At 36.2% G+C, this 21,845-nt stretch overlaps 1 protein-coding gene across 12 annotated transcripts in view; it reads left to right on the top strand.

The window, feature by feature from the left end:
- The window catches only part of AKAP9 (A-kinase anchoring protein 9), a 110,026-nt gene that overhangs the window by 39,692 nt on the left and 48,489 nt on the right, over positions 1–21,845 (top strand). For 11 of the 12 annotated variants that reach the window (XM_057432766.1, XM_057432763.1, XM_057432761.1 and 8 more), the window contains 13 exons: positions 1,878–2,033; positions 2,928–3,125; positions 3,989–6,430; positions 7,891–8,104; positions 8,878–8,957; positions 10,602–10,740; positions 11,197–11,318; positions 13,240–13,345; positions 13,703–13,901; positions 16,998–17,094; positions 17,768–17,860; positions 19,075–19,440; positions 20,401–20,625. In XM_057432766.1, coding sequence (XP_057288749.1) covers positions 1,878–2,033; positions 2,928–3,125; positions 3,989–6,430; positions 7,891–8,104; positions 8,878–8,957; positions 10,602–10,740; positions 11,197–11,318; positions 13,240–13,345; positions 13,703–13,901; positions 16,998–17,094; positions 17,768–17,860; positions 19,075–19,440; positions 20,401–20,625 — 4,437 coding nt within the window. The remainder of the gene's footprint in view (positions 1–1,877; positions 2,034–2,927; positions 3,126–3,988; positions 6,431–7,890; positions 8,105–8,877; positions 8,958–10,601; positions 10,741–11,196; positions 11,319–13,239; positions 13,346–13,702; positions 13,902–16,997; positions 17,095–17,767; positions 17,861–19,074; positions 19,441–20,400; positions 20,626–21,845) is intronic. The other variant, XM_057432764.1, reaches the window with a different exon arrangement.

Here is a 21,845-nt window from a genome sequence, read left to right as displayed (position 1 = left end):
ATGCTTTATCATGCTTCATATCTTACTTATGTCTATCTTTCAATTTGGATTCAGGTCATGTCATTGTGGTTTTTCTGTGTTTTTTTGCAAAGTACCATAGAAATCAAAAATTGTTCTGCTGTTCAGTCATTTTCACTGTTGTTATTGCATGGTTTCAGTTTTTTCTGCTTTCATTTGTATTTTATCTGTGAAAATGGATGACATGTTTTCCACCATACTAGAGTGATCTTTAAGTGGTTGCTCTGGAGGAGGTGATTTATTGTTCCTTTGTCAATTGGTGAATTTCTGGTGTTGCATTTTAAGTCAAGCTTAACTTCTGATTTCTGTGTTTTGTATCTGTTGTACTAAACATAATAGTCATAATTACAGCCTAATAAATAACATAAACATAATTCCAGATTCCACAATCGTAGCTAATGTTTTTCCTGAAAAAGCTAAAATTGAAAATGTTTGCATTTTTTTTAATGTCTGATTACTATTTTAAAAATAAATTAAAAATAAATTAAAGCAGGCTGTGGTACAATAACACTACATTATTTGCAGCATATTTTTGGATGGTGATGGTACAGTGCATAATATCTCAGTTGAGAAATGTTTATGGTTTATGTTTCAGAAGACACAAAAGGATTTTAAATAGAGAGTGCAAAAGATGCGTTGTGTGCTTTACTTCTGCCTGTTTGGTAAAAAGATTGAATTAAAAAAATTGAAAATTACCGTATAACAATGTGTGGATTGGAACACATAAATTTAATTAGTCAGTTTCATTGGACAGATGCAAAAGGGAAGGTATGACACACGTAAGCGTCTGATCCATTCCTAATTTTCTCTGTTATAACAAGCATCTAGTATTACCACTAAGTCCATGCTTTTAAAGTAGGAGGTCACTGCAGTGTTCTGGGAAGAAATTTAAAAAAAATCATCAGATTCTTTGCATAGTTTGGCTTGTTTTAGCAACTTCTGTTTTGTATATCCCATTAAATATTGTCCTTGTCCTCTCAATCGGTAAACATTTTCTGGAAGCATTATAATTTTAACTTCAGGACTCAGGATATAACCTGGGTAAAATTCTTTGTTAGGGGCATTGTAAACAAAACTGTTACAGAAGGTGCGTGATGGACTGAGACATTTGCAATACATAGAGATGAAGTTTCCACTAGCTTTAACAGAGTTCAGATTGGCAAAGTGACTTTAAATTAATGTGTCTATATAATTGCACATGAAAATAGGCCCAACTAATATTGTAGAATTTCCGACTGCATGAGTGTAATGCTACAAAAAAATAAAACACTTGCAAAGGATTTTTCCTGTACTTTTATCATTGCTTCATCAATTCCTAAAGTTTAAACTATTAAGTTCACTGTATCAGTTTTGCAGCTTGAGCTGGTTTTCTCATGTAGTTATGAATAATTTCTCCGTGTTCACGATGTAGGATACTGCCTTGTATCTATTTAGTATGATGAATGCATTTATTGCATTCTTGGTGAGAGATGAATGCACATGAGTAGTTGTACAAAATTGCTGAAACACTATGAATAGATACTCTGGATTCATTTATGTTGGTTTGCTTATGTGGCCACACTTTTTAGTTTATATATTTAATTAATCCTCTTAAAGGTTCAGATTCTGTTCTCTCATAAATATGGTTTATGGAGAGGTCATATGTTGTTAAATGAGGGGAAAAGTCTGTTTTTGAAATATTTATAAATAGAATTTGTGAGTGTAGGGGGAATGGAAATATGTTCTAGTACGTCTGTGCGACTTCTTTTAAATGGAGAGGTTAGGGCATATTCTTACTTAGCTAGAATAAATTAGTTCTGTTTGGGTGGGTTTTTTGTGGCTTTGATGTGTGCTAATAGTTTAAATATTGTCTTTTGTAGCTGCAGGAATTTGAAGCTGCTATCAAAAAAAGAGATGACATTATCACTCAGCTCACTACTAACCTACAGCAGGCACGGAAAGAAAAGGATGAAACTATGAGGGAATTCTTGGAGCTTACTGAACAAAGTCAAAAACTGCAAATTCAGTTTCAGCATGTAAGTTACAGGACTACAAATAGTTTCTGGGGGTTTGAAAATCAGTGTCACTTGGGAGGGTCCATAAATGGCTACTTCCTGCAGAAACAGAAATTTCTGTGCATTCCTTTAAGAATTGGGTCTCTTAGTTCAGATCAGTTACTTTACTGGCCCTACAGCTGTCATTATAATACCTGCTTTATTGTATTAATTCACTATAAAATAATGAAAATTAGTCCTGTATATAGTAATCGCTTCTGGTAAGCGCTGGATGATAGCAGTTATCTTAAGGAAGAGCACTTGTGTAATTAGTTCTCAGAGCTTTGAGCAGAAATCCACCCTGTTCCCTTTGAAATTAAAGCAGTCAACCATCAACTTTGGTGGGCCATCATTTCGTGCTCCAGTCCTTCCTATATTTTAGGTAAAACCTGCACTCTTGCAGTGTTATTAGAAGGTAGTTTAAATACCACAGTTAAGTTTCAGAGAAGGATTTGTTCTAGAAAACACTGGTGTTTGACATGCTGTGGACACTTAATCTGTGACTAAAGTTTATAGTGTTGTAGTTGAATATTGTAGTATTTTATGCTGATTAAGCACTTTATATAGCTTTTTTTGAATTGCAAGTGGGTTGTATTCTGACATCTGAGTATTTACTATTAAAAATCTGATTTTTGAGGGCAGCACTTAGAACTAGTTCATACTTAGGAATGTTTCTGAGGCACTGCTGTCCTGTGCTAGCTCACCATAAAACATTTCAATATTAAGTGTTTTCCATTGGTTGGCCATCCCAAAAGAAAAAGTATATTTCAGTTCCTCCTAAAAGAACTTACAAAATGTTGTGATAGTTTATATGTAGTGTAAGCTGTTTCTGAAAAACTTGATATACTTTATGTTTGGGTTTTTTTAACATTTAAGTTGCAGGCAAGTGAAGCCCTAAGGAACACCAGCCATAGTTGCACAGCTGCTGATTTATTGCAAGCCAAGCAACAGATAATATCACATCAGCAACAGCTAGAAGAACAAGAATATCTGCTGAAGAATTATCAAAAAAAGAATGAAGAATTTGAACTGCAGATTACGCATCTTCGAGACAAAATCACCACATATGAAGTGGTATGTGCCTTACTAGAAAGAGGTCTCTTCCTAGTCTGTCTTTCTTTTCAGGATTTTGTGGTTCCATTGAAATGGAAGGGCCAAAGCAGAGATTGTGAGTGTGCAGCATATAATGCATACAAAGATCCTAAGTTTTTAAGACTGGTTCTGTCAACTGGCATTTAATATGTATATTATTTAAAACTGATTTTTTTATATCACTAGTATTTATTGTGTTTTAAAAACCGCAGAAATATTTACAACAAATTATGAAACTATACTGTGTATTAGAATGCCTTCATGAAACTACATTATTTTCATTTTTTTCCCTAACAAAATAACCTGCTTGAACAATCTTTTCTCTTAAGGAAAGAATGAATTATTTTCTTCGTATTCCTTTTTTTTTAATTATCCTTTATGGAAAATATCTTAAATCATAGAATCAATTTGGTTGGCAAAGACCTTTAAGATCATCAAGTCCAACCATTACCTCAGGATTGCCAAGACCCACGACTAAACCATATCACTGAGGGATAGTGACTAAAAAAATTGTCATTAACAGTGACAAGAGACAAAACTTTCAGTAGGTTGTGGCACTTTTTAAATTTTGTTTTAAGTAACAGAGCACAACTGGAAAAAATAGATGTGGTTATTTTCTTTTTGACTTTTTTTTTTTTGAGGGATGAGGGCCGGGGGGCAGGGATTGTCCCTTATTCCAAAGGTACAGAAAAACTCCAAATGAGATCAACAAATATTTATACTTGCTTTTTATAAATGATCACTAGCCTTCTAAAGAAAGTCATTGTGTTCAAATGTCTTAAGTGTTCATATATGTTCAGTTATCAAACTAAAAATAAGAACATGGGTTTGCTCATTTTTTAAAGGAGAAACGAAAGAATGAGGGAGAAGATTTAAGTAAACTACAAGAAAAAGAAGCATTAGTTGAAGAGCTGGAAGCAAAACTCGGAGAAGAAGAAAAAAAATCATTTCAGCTCAAGGAAAAATTATCAGACGTCTGTAAATTACTCGAAGAATCAAAAGAACAGATTTCTCTAAAGATGCAGGAGATAAATAATATGAGAGCTGAACTTACTACCTACAAACAGAAAGAAAGACAATGTTCTGATGAAATAAAACAGTTAATGGGAACTGTGGAAGAATTGCAGAAACGATGTTACAAAGATAGCCAGTCTGAAGCTGACATTGTGCAAAGAATGGAATTAGAAACACAAAGGAAACTGGCACAACTTCAGGCTGAATTAGATGAAATGCATGGCCAGCAGATTGTACAAATGAAGCAAGAATTAATTAAGCAACATGCAATGGAAATGGAACAGCGTCTTTCACAACAAAAGGTAGAATTGGAAAAAACTTCAAGCCTGTGTTTGAATGAGAATGTTAATAAAGATCAAATGCATTTAATGACTATTAAAATTAATGAAATGAATGTAAAATTGCAAGATGCTGATAATGAAAGCAAAAGAATAAAGCAAGAATTGTCGCAACAGATGGAAGTCATTTCAGCAGAGAGGTCTCTTCAGCAAACTAAAATTGAAGATCTTCTCCAAGAACTGAATTTTTCAAGAGAGCAGGTTCAAAGAGCCAAACAAAATATAGTGGATATGGAATGTAAATTAAATGAAGCCGAAAAACACCAGTTTATGATTGAAGATTTGAAAACTCAGCTGGCTTCTGCCTCTGAATTTAGGAAGGAATTGGAATTAAAACATGAGGCAGAAGTCACAAATTACAAAATAAAACTTGAAATGCTGGAAAGAGAGAAGGATGCAGTTTTGGACAGGATGGCAGAATCTCAAGAAGCAGAATTGGAGAGACTGAGAACAAAGCTTCTGTTTAGTCATGAAGAGGAACTTTCCAGACTTAAAGAAGATTTACAAAAAGACCACATGATCAACATGGAAAGCCTTAAAGATAACTTGAATATGCACCATAAGGAGCAGTTAGATGAGATCCAAAATGAAATGAGTCGAAAGATAAAAGCTGTGCAGTATGAAAATGACAACTTGCTCACCAAGCAAAATCAGTTGATACTAGAGATCTCAAACCTTAAGGATCTACAGCAGTCTGTTGTAAATTCTAAATGTGAAGAAATGACACTTAAAATCCATGAGATGCAGAATGAGATTGAAGTGCTTAGGCAAGAGGAAAAAGAAAAAGGTACCCTTGAACAAGAAATTCAGGAGTTGCAGCTGAAAACTGAGTTGATGCAGGAACAAATGAGGGAGAGAGAAGATAGCCTTCAAAAAAAATGTTCTGAACTTGAGACACAAAATAGCCTTCTTAAGGGGGAAAATAAAACTCTGGAAGACAAATTAAAAGGCATGTTGATAGGCTCTGAAGAGAATGTTATTTTTAACAGTGTTAGCTCTAATTCAGAAATTTTGGACTTACAAAAAAGAATAGAAAAGCTGATTACTGAAAATGAGCAACTTAAAAACCAAAACAGTCAACTTCAAGAAGATAGTGAAAGGCAGAAGAGTGCCTTTGCATTTACTGAGAAAAAACTTGAAGTTAGTTATAAAGAGCTGCAGAAAGAATGTGCTACTCTTCTGAAGGCAAAAACTGAGTTAGAAGAGGATAAGAAAAAGCAGGAAGCTGAATATCAACTCAAACTCAAAGATTTGAATGAAAAACTTCACTATTTAGAAAGCAATAGATTAGTTCTATCTAAAACTAAAACTTCTGGTTTTGAAGGGAGTAAAGAAATCAAGGCGTCTAGGGTAGACACATTTGAGGCTGGAGAATTTGTTGAGAAAGATGTGACAGAACTGATGGAAAAGCTTGAGGTTGCCCAGCATGAGAAACTGGAATTATCCCTGAGACTTTCCAGTCTCTCTGAACAGTTGAAGTCAAAACATAATGAAATTTGTCATTTAAATGAAAAAGTTAAATCCTTAAAAGATGAGAAAGAACAAGTTCTAGCAAAATGTAAAGAACTAGAAGTCATAATTAGCCATGCTCAGAGAGAAAATAGTAGTAGTAATTTTCCTAAGACAAAATGCTCTCAAGGAAAATCTCCAAAAACTTCTGCTCCAGCATCTGGAAGTAGAAGTAAAACTTCTGGTCCAAGGAATAAAGTTGATGAAGGAATAAAAGTAAGAGGAAATCTAGGTTCAGGTAAAGATATCAGTCGTGAAGTGACAAAAAGAAAGGAAGTTCACCAAATGTTGAAACTGGAACAACAGTCTCTTGTAGAACATTTGCATGGGATGACAGACAGGCTGTCTGATGAAACATCGTTAATAGCTGTTACCCAGAGTGAAAATAATCTTCAGCAGCAGGTGGATGCCTTAAAATCAGAACAGGTATGTTACATAAAGCAGTATAGAAAACAGTTTACCCATGAAAATTTGTAAGTACTTGCACTTGGAAATTTGCATCGTATTTTTCCTATTAGATATGCTTTACGTACAGGTGTATGGTCAAATGTGTATGGTAACGTGGCCAATGGTTGACAGTGGTTTACATGAATGACTGGAATGATAACCACAGTCAGTGTGTGTGAGGGTGCTTTTTTTTAACTGAAAGAAATATTCTTCCCTGAAAATTAAATCAGCTACAACAATAACAGGTAAGAAGATGTCTGGAGTACTTTGATGTAGCATTTAAGTTACTTGAGGTGAAGACTTACTCAGAACATTTTTTTATCTGTGATTAGGTTTTCAGTTCTCTAAATACTCATTCAAATAATATAAAGATAGAAACTCTTGATTGCACCAGTCATTTTTTATCAATCTTGTGAAATACTCATCCCCATTTTCAAAACTTTTATCTATGTGCAGTTTTCACTTCTTAAGACATGTATCTGTATGTGAGAAACGTATGAAGGTACAAAGTTACACATATTGTGATTCTAACCAATCTGTGTTTTGCTGGAGAAATTTTGCTTGTAAGTTTTGGTATTGTAAATGAGTTGCAGGTAGTATTGAAAGAATTGTTGTTTGTCAGTAAAAATAGCTAAGTATTGCATTACCAGTATTTAATTAGTGCTGGAATCCTAAATCTGGCTTTAAATTTATATACAGTGATGAAGTTGAATAGCATGGTACAAGAGGTATGCAACTAAGGTTTCTGTAGAAATAGATGTTAACCTGTCTTCTACTTTATTTTTTTTTTCCCCCATGTTCTAAAAATCCACCCAACTGTGAACTGATACCACCACTGTCTAATTTTATGTTGTGTTGTAGTTCATTCATTTCCTAAGAAATAAAGTAAGCAAGGCCACACTGGAAACAGTTGTGAGGTTATAGAAAAGAGTTACAGCTGTATAATTTTGGAGGGGGGGGGTGGGGGGTCGGGTGGGTTTGTTTGTTTGTTTGCTCTTTTATGAGGCTGTGATAACAGTCTTGCAATTTCCTGCCTTAGAACTAAAAAGTCATCATGGTCCAGAGGTGTCTAAAAACCTTTTCAAACTTGAACTCTAAATAGCTTATTATTGGCATATCCTAAACATGCTTAGCTTCGGAATAACATCCCCCAAAGTTCATACTAGAATGTTAGGAATGAATGGTTTTAAGGTCTGCTAACAGTCGTCCTTTTTTTTTCCTGTGTTTGGAGTGAACTTTCTTAATCTATGCTGTTCATAGTGATACTTCTCTCACTTCATCTGGGTAAAATTTGTTGGATTTTTATTGCTGCAAAATAGGAATTGAAGCGTATCGAGTTTTCTTGATTTTTAGTTTCTTTTTTATTTTAAGTTGAGGTTTCATACTGTTATGTTACAATTTGATTTTTCAAAACTGCATATATGTCTTTTTATTTAAAGACTGATTTACAGCTGCAGATGGAAGCACAGCGCATTTGCCTGTCTCTGGTTTATTCAGCTCATGTGGACCAGGTTCGTGAGCACTTGAAAGCAGAAAAAGAGACTGCACTTTGCAGTCTTAAAGAGGAGCTTGTACAGAGTCATCTACAAGAGATGAATGATCTGAAAAAAATGCATCAGCTGGAGCTCCAAACCTTGAAAATTCAACAAGCAGGTAACTTGACCAAAATTATGGGAATGGGGCCTTTGATATGGAAAACAGTGTCTTTAAAGAGGCACATGTGCATGTAGCTGTCCAGTAAATTGTTTTTATGCTAAAGTGGTTTTGTACCAAATTGTTTACCCATTATAAGTAGTGTGTTACTCAGGGAGTATTTCCTATATCAGGAAATAGGAAGCATTACTACTCATGTTTTGCCATTTTGTATTAGGCGAATTAATCATAAAGAACTATATAATAGATTCACCTTTAAGGTTGTATTCCTTACTGAAATAATAAGCAAATGCATCAGCAAAATGTTTTGGGGCTCTGTTCTCTCAGTTCTCTATTCTTTGAATTCCTGCATTGACTTCTATCCTACATTAAGTAAGATTCTACTACCTCTTGAAACTGTTTTGCATCTGTGAGCTTTTATGTTGTCGTGATGGCTTTCTATCCCTACTTTTTCTGTGATCTCATGATTTGCCCTTGTGTGATTTTTTTTTTTTTTTTTGTCATAAGTTTTTTGTCTGCTAGTATGTTTCGATAAAGTTCAACCTTTGTAGAAGTCACGAATGCACAAAGCCACTTCTTTTCGCTTACTTCTCTTGAACATGCAGTTCTACCATAATAATTTAATAGATGTGATGGAACAGAAAGAATGGGAACAAAACACTATGCCTTTCTAAGAGCTGAAGAAGCAACCTCACCGAGGCAGGAAATAAGGCCTTTGAAAAGTTGTTGTTCATCTAGTGTTTAAAAATAATATGACTAATTTGTATTCATAGATGATGAAGTCAAATCTACACAAAGACTTATAGAAAAGCTAAATGAAGCTGTGACTGAGGAATGTTCTAGGCTTGCTCAGGTAAGACTTAACAAAAAGCCTTTTTTAGCATGGAAATTTTGAAAACGAAAAATTGTGTGTACAGTGAGTCATCCTATTTTCCTACATTTTTTTTAACAGGTTTTCATTGCAGCTTTTCTCTTTGCATTGGCCTCAAAGTAGACACTGATAAACCTGATCTTCCAAAATAACATTGCAAGGCTTTTGTTATTTTTTTCCTAAACTGTTTTATGTCCTTGTCCAGACAGTTCTGCTGTTTTATACTTAATCTTCTATCTAACATTTGTCTTATATTTACAACTTCAGAAGTTGGGGTTTTTTTCCTTTCTATATGTCTTCGGCTGTATGTTTTTGATTTAACAGTAGTCTGATGTCACACACATATTGATACACAGGGCATCACCCTCATGTTTGCAATAAGATAGTATTTTTTTTTCTTTGCAGCAGAATATCTTTTACAGACTTAAAAGTGCCTGAGAATCTAACAAAATTGCTCTCTATATTTTTTCAGTAAATCAGTGTTATTGTCAAGAATTGAAGCTTATTTTTAGTCTGTATTCCAATATCAGCTAGCAGTAATACTGTTTTCCCTGTCTGTTGTAGAATACTAGTAATCAATGGCCCTTACAGGTACTTTTTGACCAAGAATCAAGTTACTTATTAAACTTACTTCTGGATAAATTAATCTGCTTCCATCATTCATTATAAGCCATGTTTTTCCAATCTTAAATACTTAAAATGGTTGGTTTTGGTGGTGTAGGGGTTCTTTCCTGCTTTGCTGGACCTTTTTCAACACCTTTCTGAAAACTGGGTAGCAGGACTTCTTTACTTGAGAGCCAGCATTGGAGAGATTATGCAAGACTCCGTGATAGCTCACAGAAAGAAGCAGCTGAATGAGAGTCTTTGGCATTAGTTGTTTCACAGCTGTTAAAAACTCTGCCAATCATGATTCCATGTTGAGCTTTTGGAGAAATTATGATTTTACTTCTGAAGTTGAATTTGCTGTCTATTGAGACCCAAATGTTTACATAAAGAATCCCACTGTGTGCTCTAAGTAGGATGTTTCTTTTGAAGTATCATTTATCTTCAGAAATCATACAGATAAATCTTCTGTTTGTCTACTCATTGTAAGTATGGCAGCTATTCTGCTGGCCCATAGCACCAACAAAATGAGGTAGTCTGTTTATGACATACTTGAGTTTTCTTTTGCCATCCCCTTTTATCCTACTTGTTCAATACTTAAGAGCAAGAAGATTTGTAGTCTCTACAAAGATACGAATTTCTGCTATAGGAAATCCTTCTAAATAAAATTGCACTGTATGAGGATGAGACATTTACAATGTAAATTTGCCTTCAGCATTAATCAAGGAGGCCTTTCACTGACAGATTTTAATACTTGGCAGTTCCAAATTAAATAACAATTCCAAAATATGTGTATATGTTTTTGCTGAAAAGTCTTTCCATACTTGTTTCTTTTATCAGGAGTTTTACACATTGTCTAGGTTCTTATAACTCAACAGAACATCTATGCCATTATTTCCACAGAAAATAATATTCACAAAAACTACTTTCTTCCCACAATTTCTCCTGTTTTCTTTTTGAATTGTGATTGATAAATTAATTAAAAATTCTTCACTGTGTTTCTTTGTTTCATTTGTTGTATAGGTTTTGTGTGACAATCAGAATGAACATTCTTCAGCTGCTATAGAAGTTGGCAGGAGGGAGCAGGATATTTTCCATAGACCTCCTACTGTGAAAGAACAACCAAGTGTAGAATTACCAGTACACAGAGGTCAAGCCGAAGGTAGTGGTATTGTACTATCATGCTGGTTAAAAATACCTATTTAAAGTAATTCAGTCTAGCAGTTCTGCCATTAGTTGTTCAGGTGCTAACTAGCGAGCCTAAATTCCTGCTTTAGAGACTTCCTCAGTATCAATATTCTGAACCACTTTTATTTCTTATGAGTATTTGCTTGTACTGTTTTTATTACAGTGGAAATTAGTGAAAAAAATTGGTAGGTCTGTAGTTCCCCCCCCCCTCCGCCCCCCATTGTTTGTAGAAGAAGCTAGCAGCCCTACCCAAAAAATCATACATATCAGCACAATATACAAATGCATCCAAAATTTGGAAGGAGCCTCACTTTTTACAGTAATATGTAATGTTTATGAAATAATTCTTTAGTGGAGAACTTATGAACAATTCACTGTAAAAAAATCTATGGCAAAATGACTGATTTTTCTTTTTCCCTTTTTTTTTAAGTCCCTGGTTATCTGTGTAATTTAGTGGTACAAGAACGTATGGATGAACTTCTACACAAGATAACGGAAGAATACAGTAGGCTGAAAGCACTTCAAACAAAGCTGATGAAGGGCTGTAAACAGGTAAACTTTTTATACTTTTTTGAGGTTTCTGTTGCACGAATTCCCTCTGGATGAACATAAGAATGTGTTTGAAATAGCCTTTATGTATCCTGGTTGAGTGGCAAAATCAGGCAATGGTTTGGTAAAATGGAGAAAGCTGCCCAGGTCACAGAATTGTGACAATGGCTGAGCTTAGAAGGCACCTCTGGAGTTCATGTAATCCAGCCACTGGCACAAAGCAGCTAGAGGAGATTGCCCAGGACTATGTCCAGCCGAATTTTTAGTGTCTCCAAGGATGAGGACTCCACAGACCCAGTGGGCAGCCTTGTCTTCCTCAGGTTACACATTCCCAGCTCTCTTAGCCTATCGCTCTAAGACACGTGCTCCAAGCCTCCCATCTTCTTTGTGACCCTCGACTGGACTCATGCCAGTATATTTGTTTCTCTCTTCTACTGGGAGTACTGCACTTGACCCAGCACTCCACATGTGTCTCACCAGTAGAGAGGAAGGATCACCTCCGTCAGCCTCATGGGAAATGGTCTTCCTAATGCAGCCCAGGAAGTTATTGGACTTTTGTCCTAATAGCACATTGATGGTTCCTGTTCAACTTGGCGCTCACCAAGGCCCTCAGGGTCCTTTTCCTTTCAGCCAGTCCATTCTCTGCATGTACTGATGCACAGGGCTATTCCTCTCTAGGTTGCAGGAGCTGTCATTTGCCTTTGTTGAACGTCATAAGGCTCCTCTCAGCCCGTTTCTGTGGCCTCTTAAGGTCTCTTGAAACAGCAGCACAACCATCTGGTGTTATCCCAGTTTTGTATAGTCTGCAAATCTGCTGAGGGTGCACTGTTGTCTCATTGTCCAGGACATTAATGAAAAGGTTAAACAGTATTGGCTTTGCTATTGACCCATTAGGTACACCACTAGTTATTGGCTTAAAGCTGGACCCTGTGCCACTGATGACAACCATTTGAGCTGAGCCATTCAGCTAGTTTTCAGTCACCATCCCCATCAGTTTGCTATGAACATGTAGTGGGAGCTGGTGTCAAAAGGTTGGTCAGGTATGATTTTTTCTGTCATAAATCCATACTCACTGCTCCCAAATGGAGAAACTTCTCAGCTTTGTATTCTGGGAAATGATTTCCAGGATTATTTGATCCATCACCTTCCCAGAGATCAAAATGAGGTTGACTTGCCTGTAGTTCCTCAAATCTTCCTTCTTTCTCTTCTTGAAGGTAGGACTGCTTTTATCTAGTCCTCAGAAATCCCTCAGTCACCTTGACTCTTCAAGGATAATTGAGAATGGCCTCGCAGGAACATAGACTAGCTCCTTCGTCACTCCTTGCTGTATCCCATCAGCAACCACCACATAGTTCATGTCCAGTTTGTTCCCTAACCTTATCCTCCTCCACCATGGTTGTCTTGCTTGCTTTGAGATTCTACACTGATCTTGGGGCTTTGGGATTCCTAAAGACAAATTTTATTAGTAAATTTGAGGTTAGGTACTTCCATGTGTTAAATAGAGTACACTGACCAATTCTAGCTAGAGATGCTTGCAGGTCATGTGTATTGATGGATATACATGTACAGGGGAAAAAAAAAAGAGTATGTGAAAGCTGCATTTTGGGCCTTAAGAGGGTATTGGTTACTTCCACTGCAAGGAGGAGAGGAAGACTAGTGCTTTTAGGGTCAGAGGAATTGTGACTTAGCATTTATATCCAGAGAGAGGAGTTTGAGATTTACAGTGCATGTTCTATACAGGCTGATCAACTGCCTGTAAAAGTATACTTGGTCATTCAGGCTGTAAAATGAAACACATAGTTACACTGCTTACAATCTCTTATGCATTGGCCACCAATTCTTATACATTTATAATTGCAGTCAATATTTTTGCATCATTGCTAGACAAAATGTTGTCATTTATATTTGCTTTGTTATTTTTTAGGTCAAAGAACCATGGCTGTCTCCTCCAGAAAGGAGGAAAGAAGAGAAACCTAGTCATCGGGAAACAGGAAAGGAATGTCTGCAGACCACTTGGCAGGATCTAACGGGTAAAAAGATGCATATGCTTGTTTTAATCTATGTATATTCAGAGAGACAATTACTTTAAATTTTAACCAATCTATAGCTTACTACAGCTTGAAATACATGATTTTCTTAAATCTCTAAAATATTTCAGGATTAAATCTGTGAAATGGTTTTGGTTTAGTCTTTTTAGGTTTTCCACAGTTAAATTTCTGTTACCCATGAAAAATGGAAGATTAAGTTATAATTTTTCTTGTGGAAAAGTAATTGATATGATAATAGAAGGAAATATTAACCACAATAATAATTCAGTCTATCACTGCTGTTAACTTTGGAGAAAGTTAATCTCATTTATTTCCCCCCTTCAAATTACCTTCATACAGATCCTACAATTCAAGAATACTGTTTTAGGGAGATAGGAAACCATAAAACACAACTTGAAGAACAGCATACTCAAGAACTGGAACACCTCCAGTCCTATTTCCAACAGCAGCTGAAAGAAAGTGAAGAGAGATACACTACAGAGATTGTCCCTCTGCAAGATAAGCTTCATAGTGCTGGGGTATCCTCTGACCATACGAGGTATTAGTCGCTACATTGTTTTGATCCTCCAAGAGTTAAGTGTTATGAAGAAATGACATAAACAATGCAGTAGTGTAGCATTTAGAATTTACTACATTTTTATAGTTAATAGAGCAAGATTTGGTAATCAGAAGAATGTATAAACATCATTTCATATACATGAGCTTTTTAGCCGTAGTTTCAAAACTTCCAACTTAACAGGGCACTTTTAACCTTCAAAACTCCAGGCAATGTGCTTTACATCTAGAGATACCTTGTGTAGACATAGTTGCATGAAATCAATTATTTTCTGGAATGATATGTAGCGATAAAGTCTGAGGCAGAGTTGAGGCCCTCTTTAAACTTTCTGGCTTTCACGCACTCATCAGCCTTCTCCTGGCCCTGACTATGGTGGCAGTTCAAACCTGAAAGAAGTCTGAGTGTCTTGGAGGGTCCTGACAACTGTGGAGCCTCCTTCTGATCCCTCATTATTTCTTAATTCTTTAAAAAAACCCCAAACTATTAACATTTTCAAAATGCATTTTGTGAAACTGTGCTTCTGTATGTGTGTTGGCCAGGACAAGTTGTAAATACTCATATATGATTTCTAAATTACTTTAAAATGGGTTGTTAGTGTACTGATTTAATCCATGGTAGTTGTTCACATAAAATACTCAAAATTCATTTTCCGTATGTTTAATAAGCATTTATAGCAATTATTGGTACTTAGAAGAAAATTCCCACGAAGAGTTGCATTCTCTTAAGTTCAGGTTTTAAACATTAAAATTAAACTGGAGTTTTACAGGAATGTTCCTAGACCAGTACATACCTTGGTTTCTAATAGTGTAGTATGGACACCTGTCTCATAAGCTTGAAGAGGAGTGTCTTTTAATGGTGTAGTGAGTAACCTGCTGAATGATCATACATACTGCTTCTCCATGCCTCATTTGTTGCTGCATCTTTTAATCTTAAGTAGGAGTATAGCTTCAGGCCAAGCCTGGGGATTTTTTTTGGGATGTTTTAGAATCATAGAAGAGTTAGGGTTGGAAAAGACCCTAAGATCATCTAGTGCCAACCCCCCTGCCATGGGCAGGGATGCCTCACACTAAACCATGTTACCCAAGGCTCTTTCCACCCTGAACTTGAACACCGCCAGGGATGAAGCATTCACAACTTTCTTGGGCAACCCTTTCCAGTGCCTCACCACCCTCACAGGAAAGAACTTCCTCCTTATATCCAATCTAAACTTCCCCTGTTTAAGTTTTAACCTGTTATCCCTTATCCTATCACTACAATCCCTAACAAAGAGTCCCTCTCCAGCATCCCTATAGGCTCCCTTCAGACTCTCTGCTATGACTCTGGAACAGGCTGCACCTGTAGCTGTGCCTGGGATTGCTCAGACCCAGGTGTAGGACCTTGCCCTTGGCATGGTTAAACTTCATAAGGTTGGTATCAGCCCACCTCACAAGCATGTCAGGGTCCCTCTGGATGGCATTCCTTCCCTCCAGGGTATCAACCGAACCACGCAGCTTGGTGTCATCGGCAAACTTGCTGAGGGCGCACTCAATCCCACTGTCCATGTCAGCGACAAAGATGTTGGACAAGACCAGTTCCAACACCAATCCCTGAGGGACACCACTCATTACTGGTCTCCAGCTGGATATTGAGCCATTGACCACAACTCTTTGTGTGCGGCCCTCCAGCCAGTTCTTTATCCACCGAGTGGTCCATCCATCAGAATGATGTCTCTCCAATTTAGAGACAAGGATGTCGTGGGACAGTGTCGAACACTTTGCACAAGTCCAGGTAGATGACATCAGCTGCTCTACCCCTGTCCATCAGTTCTGTAGCCACATCATAGAAGGCCACCAAATTGGTCAGGCAGGATTTCCCCTCAGTGAAGCCATGCTGGCTGTCACCAAGCACCTTGTTGATTTTCATGTGCCTTAGCATGCCTTCCAGGAGAATGCTCCAAGCTTTTGCCAGGCACAGAGGTGAGACTGACTGCTCTGTCATTCCCCAGGTCATCCATTTTCCCCTTCTTGAAAATGGGGGTTATATTTCCCTTTTTCCAGTCATCGGGAACTTCACCTGACTGCCATGATTTTTCAAATATGATGGACAGCGGCTTAGCAACTTCATTCACCAGCTCCTTCAGGACCCGTGGATGGGTTTCATCAGGTCCCACAGATTTGCACGCATTCAGGTTCTTAAGACGGTCTCAAACCAGATCCTTTTCTACAGGAGGCCTAGGATCTTCATTCTTGCAGTCCCTGTGTCTGCCTTCCAAGACTTGGGTGGTGCAGTCAGAGCATTTGCCAGTGAAGACTGAGGCAAAGAAGTCATTAAGTACCTCAGCTTTCTCCAGAATGCTCTACATTCATCAAATTAAACATGAATGCTAAAAATAATTGGCTGCTTTTCACAGTTTAAAACATTTCAAGTGTTATAAAATTACTGCTCTGGACTCCATTTCAGAATTATCTAAAACCAGCTCCCAGATTTGAGCAAAACAAAAGCTTCATGCTCTCTGTAAAACCCTAGTGTAGTTAGGTTGTCTCACAAACAATAAGCTTATCTTCTAACTTAATCCCATTTGTACCCTGTCTTCTAGCAAGGTATTTGTTTCTTTGTAGTAGCAGATCACAAATTCTAGAGGAGTTATATTTTTTTAGGTAGTTTGATACTGCTTCTTATGCTTTTGGCAGTGTATTTTGGTGATGTGTGGTATTATTTTGGTTTTTACTGATTTATAACATTCTGAATATATAGAGCAGTTTGCTGGAGAAGAGTCTCTGAATATATTTCAGCATTTTGTTATCTAAATATAAAATGAGTCAGATTTCTTTCTGTTTTCATATGTATGCCGCACTATATAACACAGGAATGAAAGAAAGCAGTGAATCTGTTGATAAACATCAATCTAAAAGAACCAAAATAAATATAACCACTTTCTAGATGTTTTTATGGCTTCATACACATATCCATTCTGGTTTCTCACGTATCCTTATGACTCAAAGAGGTGCTTTTGTCTTCATTTTACGATGTGTAGTTATTGAACACAAAATATTCTCAGGTAGCTTTGAATTAAGTTGTTTGTTTCTCCTGCATTTTTAGTGTATTCACAAATCCAGAAATAAAACTAAAAGAAGTCTTCAGGAAAGTGAAGTGCACTGAAAATCTTCAGCAGCAAAGAACAGATGAAGCACTGGAGGTATCATATAATTATCATCTTAGTGCTCCTTAGACTACTGTTAGTCCATGTTAGAGGATAAAGATTAAAATCTTTGCTGAGAAATATTTCTGGGAATTATGTGCAATAAAACTTATTGGTCCTGGGTTTTCCTTTTTTTTTTTAATCTTATTTGTAAGATTAAAAAAAGACATTTGGTTTGGGCTGCTTCTTACAGAAGTGGAAGAAAATTAGTGTTCAATTTCTGGGATTTCTTCAGGAGTCTTTAAAAGATCATGACTTTCCTTTAAACACTAATTAAGAAAGAAGAGCGATTTAAGTGAAACCTTAGTACTTTTGAAGTGTAGACTGCACGGTTCAGGAGAAATATTGAAAAAGTAATCCCAAAGATCTTGAAACCCAAATGTAAATGGAAGAGACCAAATACACTCCTCCCCTAGTACTGCTTGAAAACTGGCTCAAAAATTCTGCGTTTTGAAAAATAGCGATGCTGTTTTATAATGTGACCCTGTGCTTTCTCACCTGTTTTCTCTGCATTTGACAGTAAAAATAGTGCTGTAAGAAGAGTTGCTACAGACTCAAAATTTGAAGTTCAGTTTAAAGCAGAAATAAGACTTTTACCCAGTTCTTTTTTGTTACAAAAATTACATTTTTGTTGTTTGTTTTGTTGTTTTGTTTGTTTTTTTTTTTACAGATTCCTAGTGAAATTGAAATGCAGAATGATCTGGATGCTGTTCAGTTGCTAGAAAAACAGTACCAAGAAAGATTAGAAGAGGAAATAGCAAAGGTACTATTTTTATTTTGGTACTTTACATTTGTAAGATACAATAATTTTTATTTGCTATTTCTGACAATTCAGACAATTGCAATACCATATGCTAACAACCAGTCTATGATAATGCATAGTTTTTATTTGGCTCGGATGACTTTCTCTAAAACATGAGAAGTAAAATTAAGATTTTTATAGGTAGAATATATTAAAATGTTTGTGGATTTACTTACTTTTTTTACTTCCAAAATAGTTTTAAATTCTTTGCAGAGTGAAAAAATTTCGCTGCTTTCATTATTTCATGGCATAAATAAAAATCAAATTAACATAAATTAAACATTGGAAAAAAATTAAGGAGTGCTTCTTAAAAAAGTTTGCAGTCAGAGTTAAGAAAGTTATAGCCAGCACTGGGTAATCACATTAATTTAAGTAATCCACATTTCTGAATTGAAAGTTCCATTTCTCTCATCCGCTGCCAAGAAAACCCTTCTTTATGGGAAACGAAGTACGTGATTGGCTGTTGTTTTCCTAAGAGCCATTTAAGTTCAAAAGACAAACTCACATTTTCTTGAAAGGAAGGATTACCTATTTTCAAGTGTAACACTTCTATATTTATTATTCTAATTTTTTACACTTTTTGTAACTTACGCTATAAATGGCTGTATTCTAAATCTAGAAAAGAATGGCTCACATGATTGGAAAAGGGCTTTATTTGTATTAGAAGGAGACACTTATCAGTCACAACCAGCCTGTTGTGACTACAATTGAATCTATTTAATGCCTTTCTGGTCAAGGAAAATTCCTGTTCTGAGTGTCAAGCATATGGTTCTGCTGTCTTGATACAGCCCAAAATTTTAAGTCAGTGAAACGTTTACAAAGGATGTTTGGTTAGATAGAGAAGACTTAGCACAGCTGCACTTACGTCAGTATGCCAGGACTTTTACAAGCCACCTGATAGAATCTTTTTTTCAAAAAGAACTATATAATTCTGTGCTGAATAATGTATTTTAACTGAAAATGGCATCATAGTTTATTAAACTAATATAAATGCAGCATTTCTATATTTTGAGATGTGACTGTTGATGAGATTGGCAATGTGTCTCTGTTCTTTTACCTTTGTTTTTTTCTGGGAGAAAAGAAAATCATAGTTCAGAACTTCTAGTACTTATGTTATTGATAGTAATGAGTTTCTGTGAAGCATAAACTAATACAGTCTTTTCTTATTTATTCAGGTAATTGTGTCAATGAGTGTAGAACTTGCCAAACAAACTGAATTGTCAGGAGTTGCTAGGCAGAAGGAAGAAGCAGAAACACAAACTGTATATCAACAGGGAATGCATTTTGAAATCAAAAAGCAATATAGTGAAGAAGAGGTTGACAGCCCTTTCAGAAAAGCAATAGGAAAAGAGAATAAGAATGAAGAATTGAAGTCACTTTGCAAGGAACTCAGTGAAGAGTCTGGTGAGATCAGCTCGCTTGGAGAACAGCTTCATCCTAATAGCAAGCCTAGTTGTGTACTAGGACAGACCACACATGAATCAGTGATTTCTGAAGAACTTCTGTCTCATGTCAAAGGTCTTACAGCAGAAGTAACACCAGTAAGTGTTCTTAAGAAAATAATTGGCAGTGTGTAACACCGTATCTGAATAATCTTTCCAATGCATTTACGCTTCATTTCAATGGGAAAAACGAATATGGCAGAGAAAGAAATGAAGATGAAAATTTCATTTAAGTATTTTCCTTTCAAAGGGGTGGCAGCTTTAAACCTGAATTATCTACCGTTCTTTCCTTGTGTTCTGCCTGACTACCATAATATTATGTTATGCTGTGAGGAAAGGAATATGACACTGGCTACATGAAAATAGATTATTCCATTTCATGGATACAACTGTATTGCAAGCCATAAATTGTATTAAGGCTTTTCATAAGCTAGGCTATATTCTAGTGTTTATACAAGGAACATATTACAAATAGTGCTTAAAGAGTTTGAGTCCCTTGTGATAAAGGATATCAGATGAACACAGAAATTATAAAAGTATTATCTAAAATATACAGATAACATTTCACAAACGTGGGGTGGGGGTAAGGTTGAATAAATACGGTAAAAAGCAGTCATAAATTTTGACTCCACGTTTTCATCCTCAGCTTTTTTGAAGCAAAAATTACACTTTCAAATTGTATAGCAGTTAAACATTCTGATTTTGTATTATCTTGACAGTGACAAAATGTAATATTCCTGTTTTGAATTATACTGCTGTCTCAAACTTCTGTTATTATACACATACTCACACACATATGTGTCTGCCACTCTATTTTCTGATGAGATTCCCACCAACTAAAAAGCATGAGTTAAAGTAACACTGTTCACAGTTACTTCTGAAAACTTGTCTTTTAAATTGAGAATAATTCTAAGCTTGGACCTTCCAGGAATCAGGCACCAAGATAATGCTTTCATGATGGCTACTTCAATTTCTGAAAGTTATTTTCTAAAATTTATTTAAATACTTACTAGAGACTGTTATTGGACATAAAATGCTAAAATAATTCCAATATTTCAGCGCTATGGTGAGATGACAGCATCAGACACAGAAACATCAAGTCAGCTGTTGTTATATGAGGAACGTTTGGAAGACATGAGACAAGAACTGGTACGGCAATATCAGGAACATCAACAGGCAACGGAATTACTGAGGCAAGGACACATGCAGCAAATGGAACGTCAAAAAGAAAATCAAGAGCAACTCTTAGCAGAGCTTGAGAGTCTTAAAGTGCAATTAGCTGAGGTAATATGGAGTTTAACTCATGTTAACTCATTGAGTAACAAAGGGACAGCAGGCAGATTTATATTTATTTATACTTGTATCCCTTGAAATAGAGGCACACGCGTATTTGCTGTATGCGTGTATACATACCCATGTGTGTGCACACACATTATCTATTTGTGTGTGTATATATGCAAACACATATGCATATATGTAAAGGGCATATTTCTCATTTTCAAAGTTCAGTCAGTGATGGATCAGTTTTGAATTCTGTAAACCTGGAGAAAACCTGCAGTGTTGCATAGCAGCCAGAAGAGCGAGGGAGCGAGTGTAGGTGCTGCATTGTAAACCATGCCACCTTGCACAGATACATGGCCTTGCACAGGATACAGGCTAACATCTGTTTACATAAATGAAGCCACCAGCCATGGCTAGAGATACTATAAATAGTGTATAATTCTTCATTTTTGCTCATCCCCACTTTAAGTCTGAACTTGAACAGTATTGGTGGCTTACCCCATTTTTCTGGTGGTTTTTTTTTTTTTTTTTGCATGGGAGATGAAGTTGTTAGACTGTTGGAATAAAAACAGATCTGAGATTTGGTGGGAAACACCACTGTTTCTTTGCCTTTAAACTTAACTTGCGGTCACTCTGCACCATTTCAAAGCCTATGGCAGGTATTGTAATGAAACTCAATAATTCACCTTAATTATTAAGTCTTCAAAAATGTTCTTTATAGCCTTGCCTTCAAGGATTTCTTCCGTCAAGAAGCAAAGTAAACATGAATGAAGAATGTGTCTTGCTCTGATTTACATTCAGCAATGTAACATTACAGAAGTGCATGTAAAAACAGTAATCAGTGAATTCTAAAACAGACCTTTATGTTCCTTCAGACCTTATCCAAACCTGGTCCTGTTCTGTTTGTTTCGGCTCAGTGAGATGGGTAATCTAGAGAGCTAGTTACTTGTATCCTCAGTGTCTTTTCCAGCAGTGTCAGGTGTATGATTCTCCTAAATGCTCAGTAGGTGTCTACCTGATAAATCTTTCAGTATATGCAACCTTTCTCATTTTATCTCTTTGTCAATTTGCAATTTCATCTTTCATCAGGGGTTGCAAATTCCTGAAACTAGTTAAAAGCATTAAGTAGAACTTATGCTGCTGGCTTTATTCCAGTTTTTAATGCCAAGGATGTTTATCCATAAAAACTGCAGGGGAATGTGTATGCTGTGTTTAAGCCATGA

This window comes from Pezoporus wallicus, unplaced genomic scaffold (assembly GCF_028554395.1).
Source record: "Pezoporus wallicus isolate ANWC-B61680 ecotype Strahan unplaced genomic scaffold, APGP_CSIRO_Pwel_v1 scaffold_2584, whole genome shotgun sequence".
Lineage (NCBI taxonomy): Eukaryota > Metazoa > Chordata > Aves > Psittaciformes > Psittacidae > Pezoporus > Pezoporus wallicus.
Note: the sequence above shows the minus strand (reverse complement) of the source record. Positions and strands in the feature narration are given on the sequence as shown.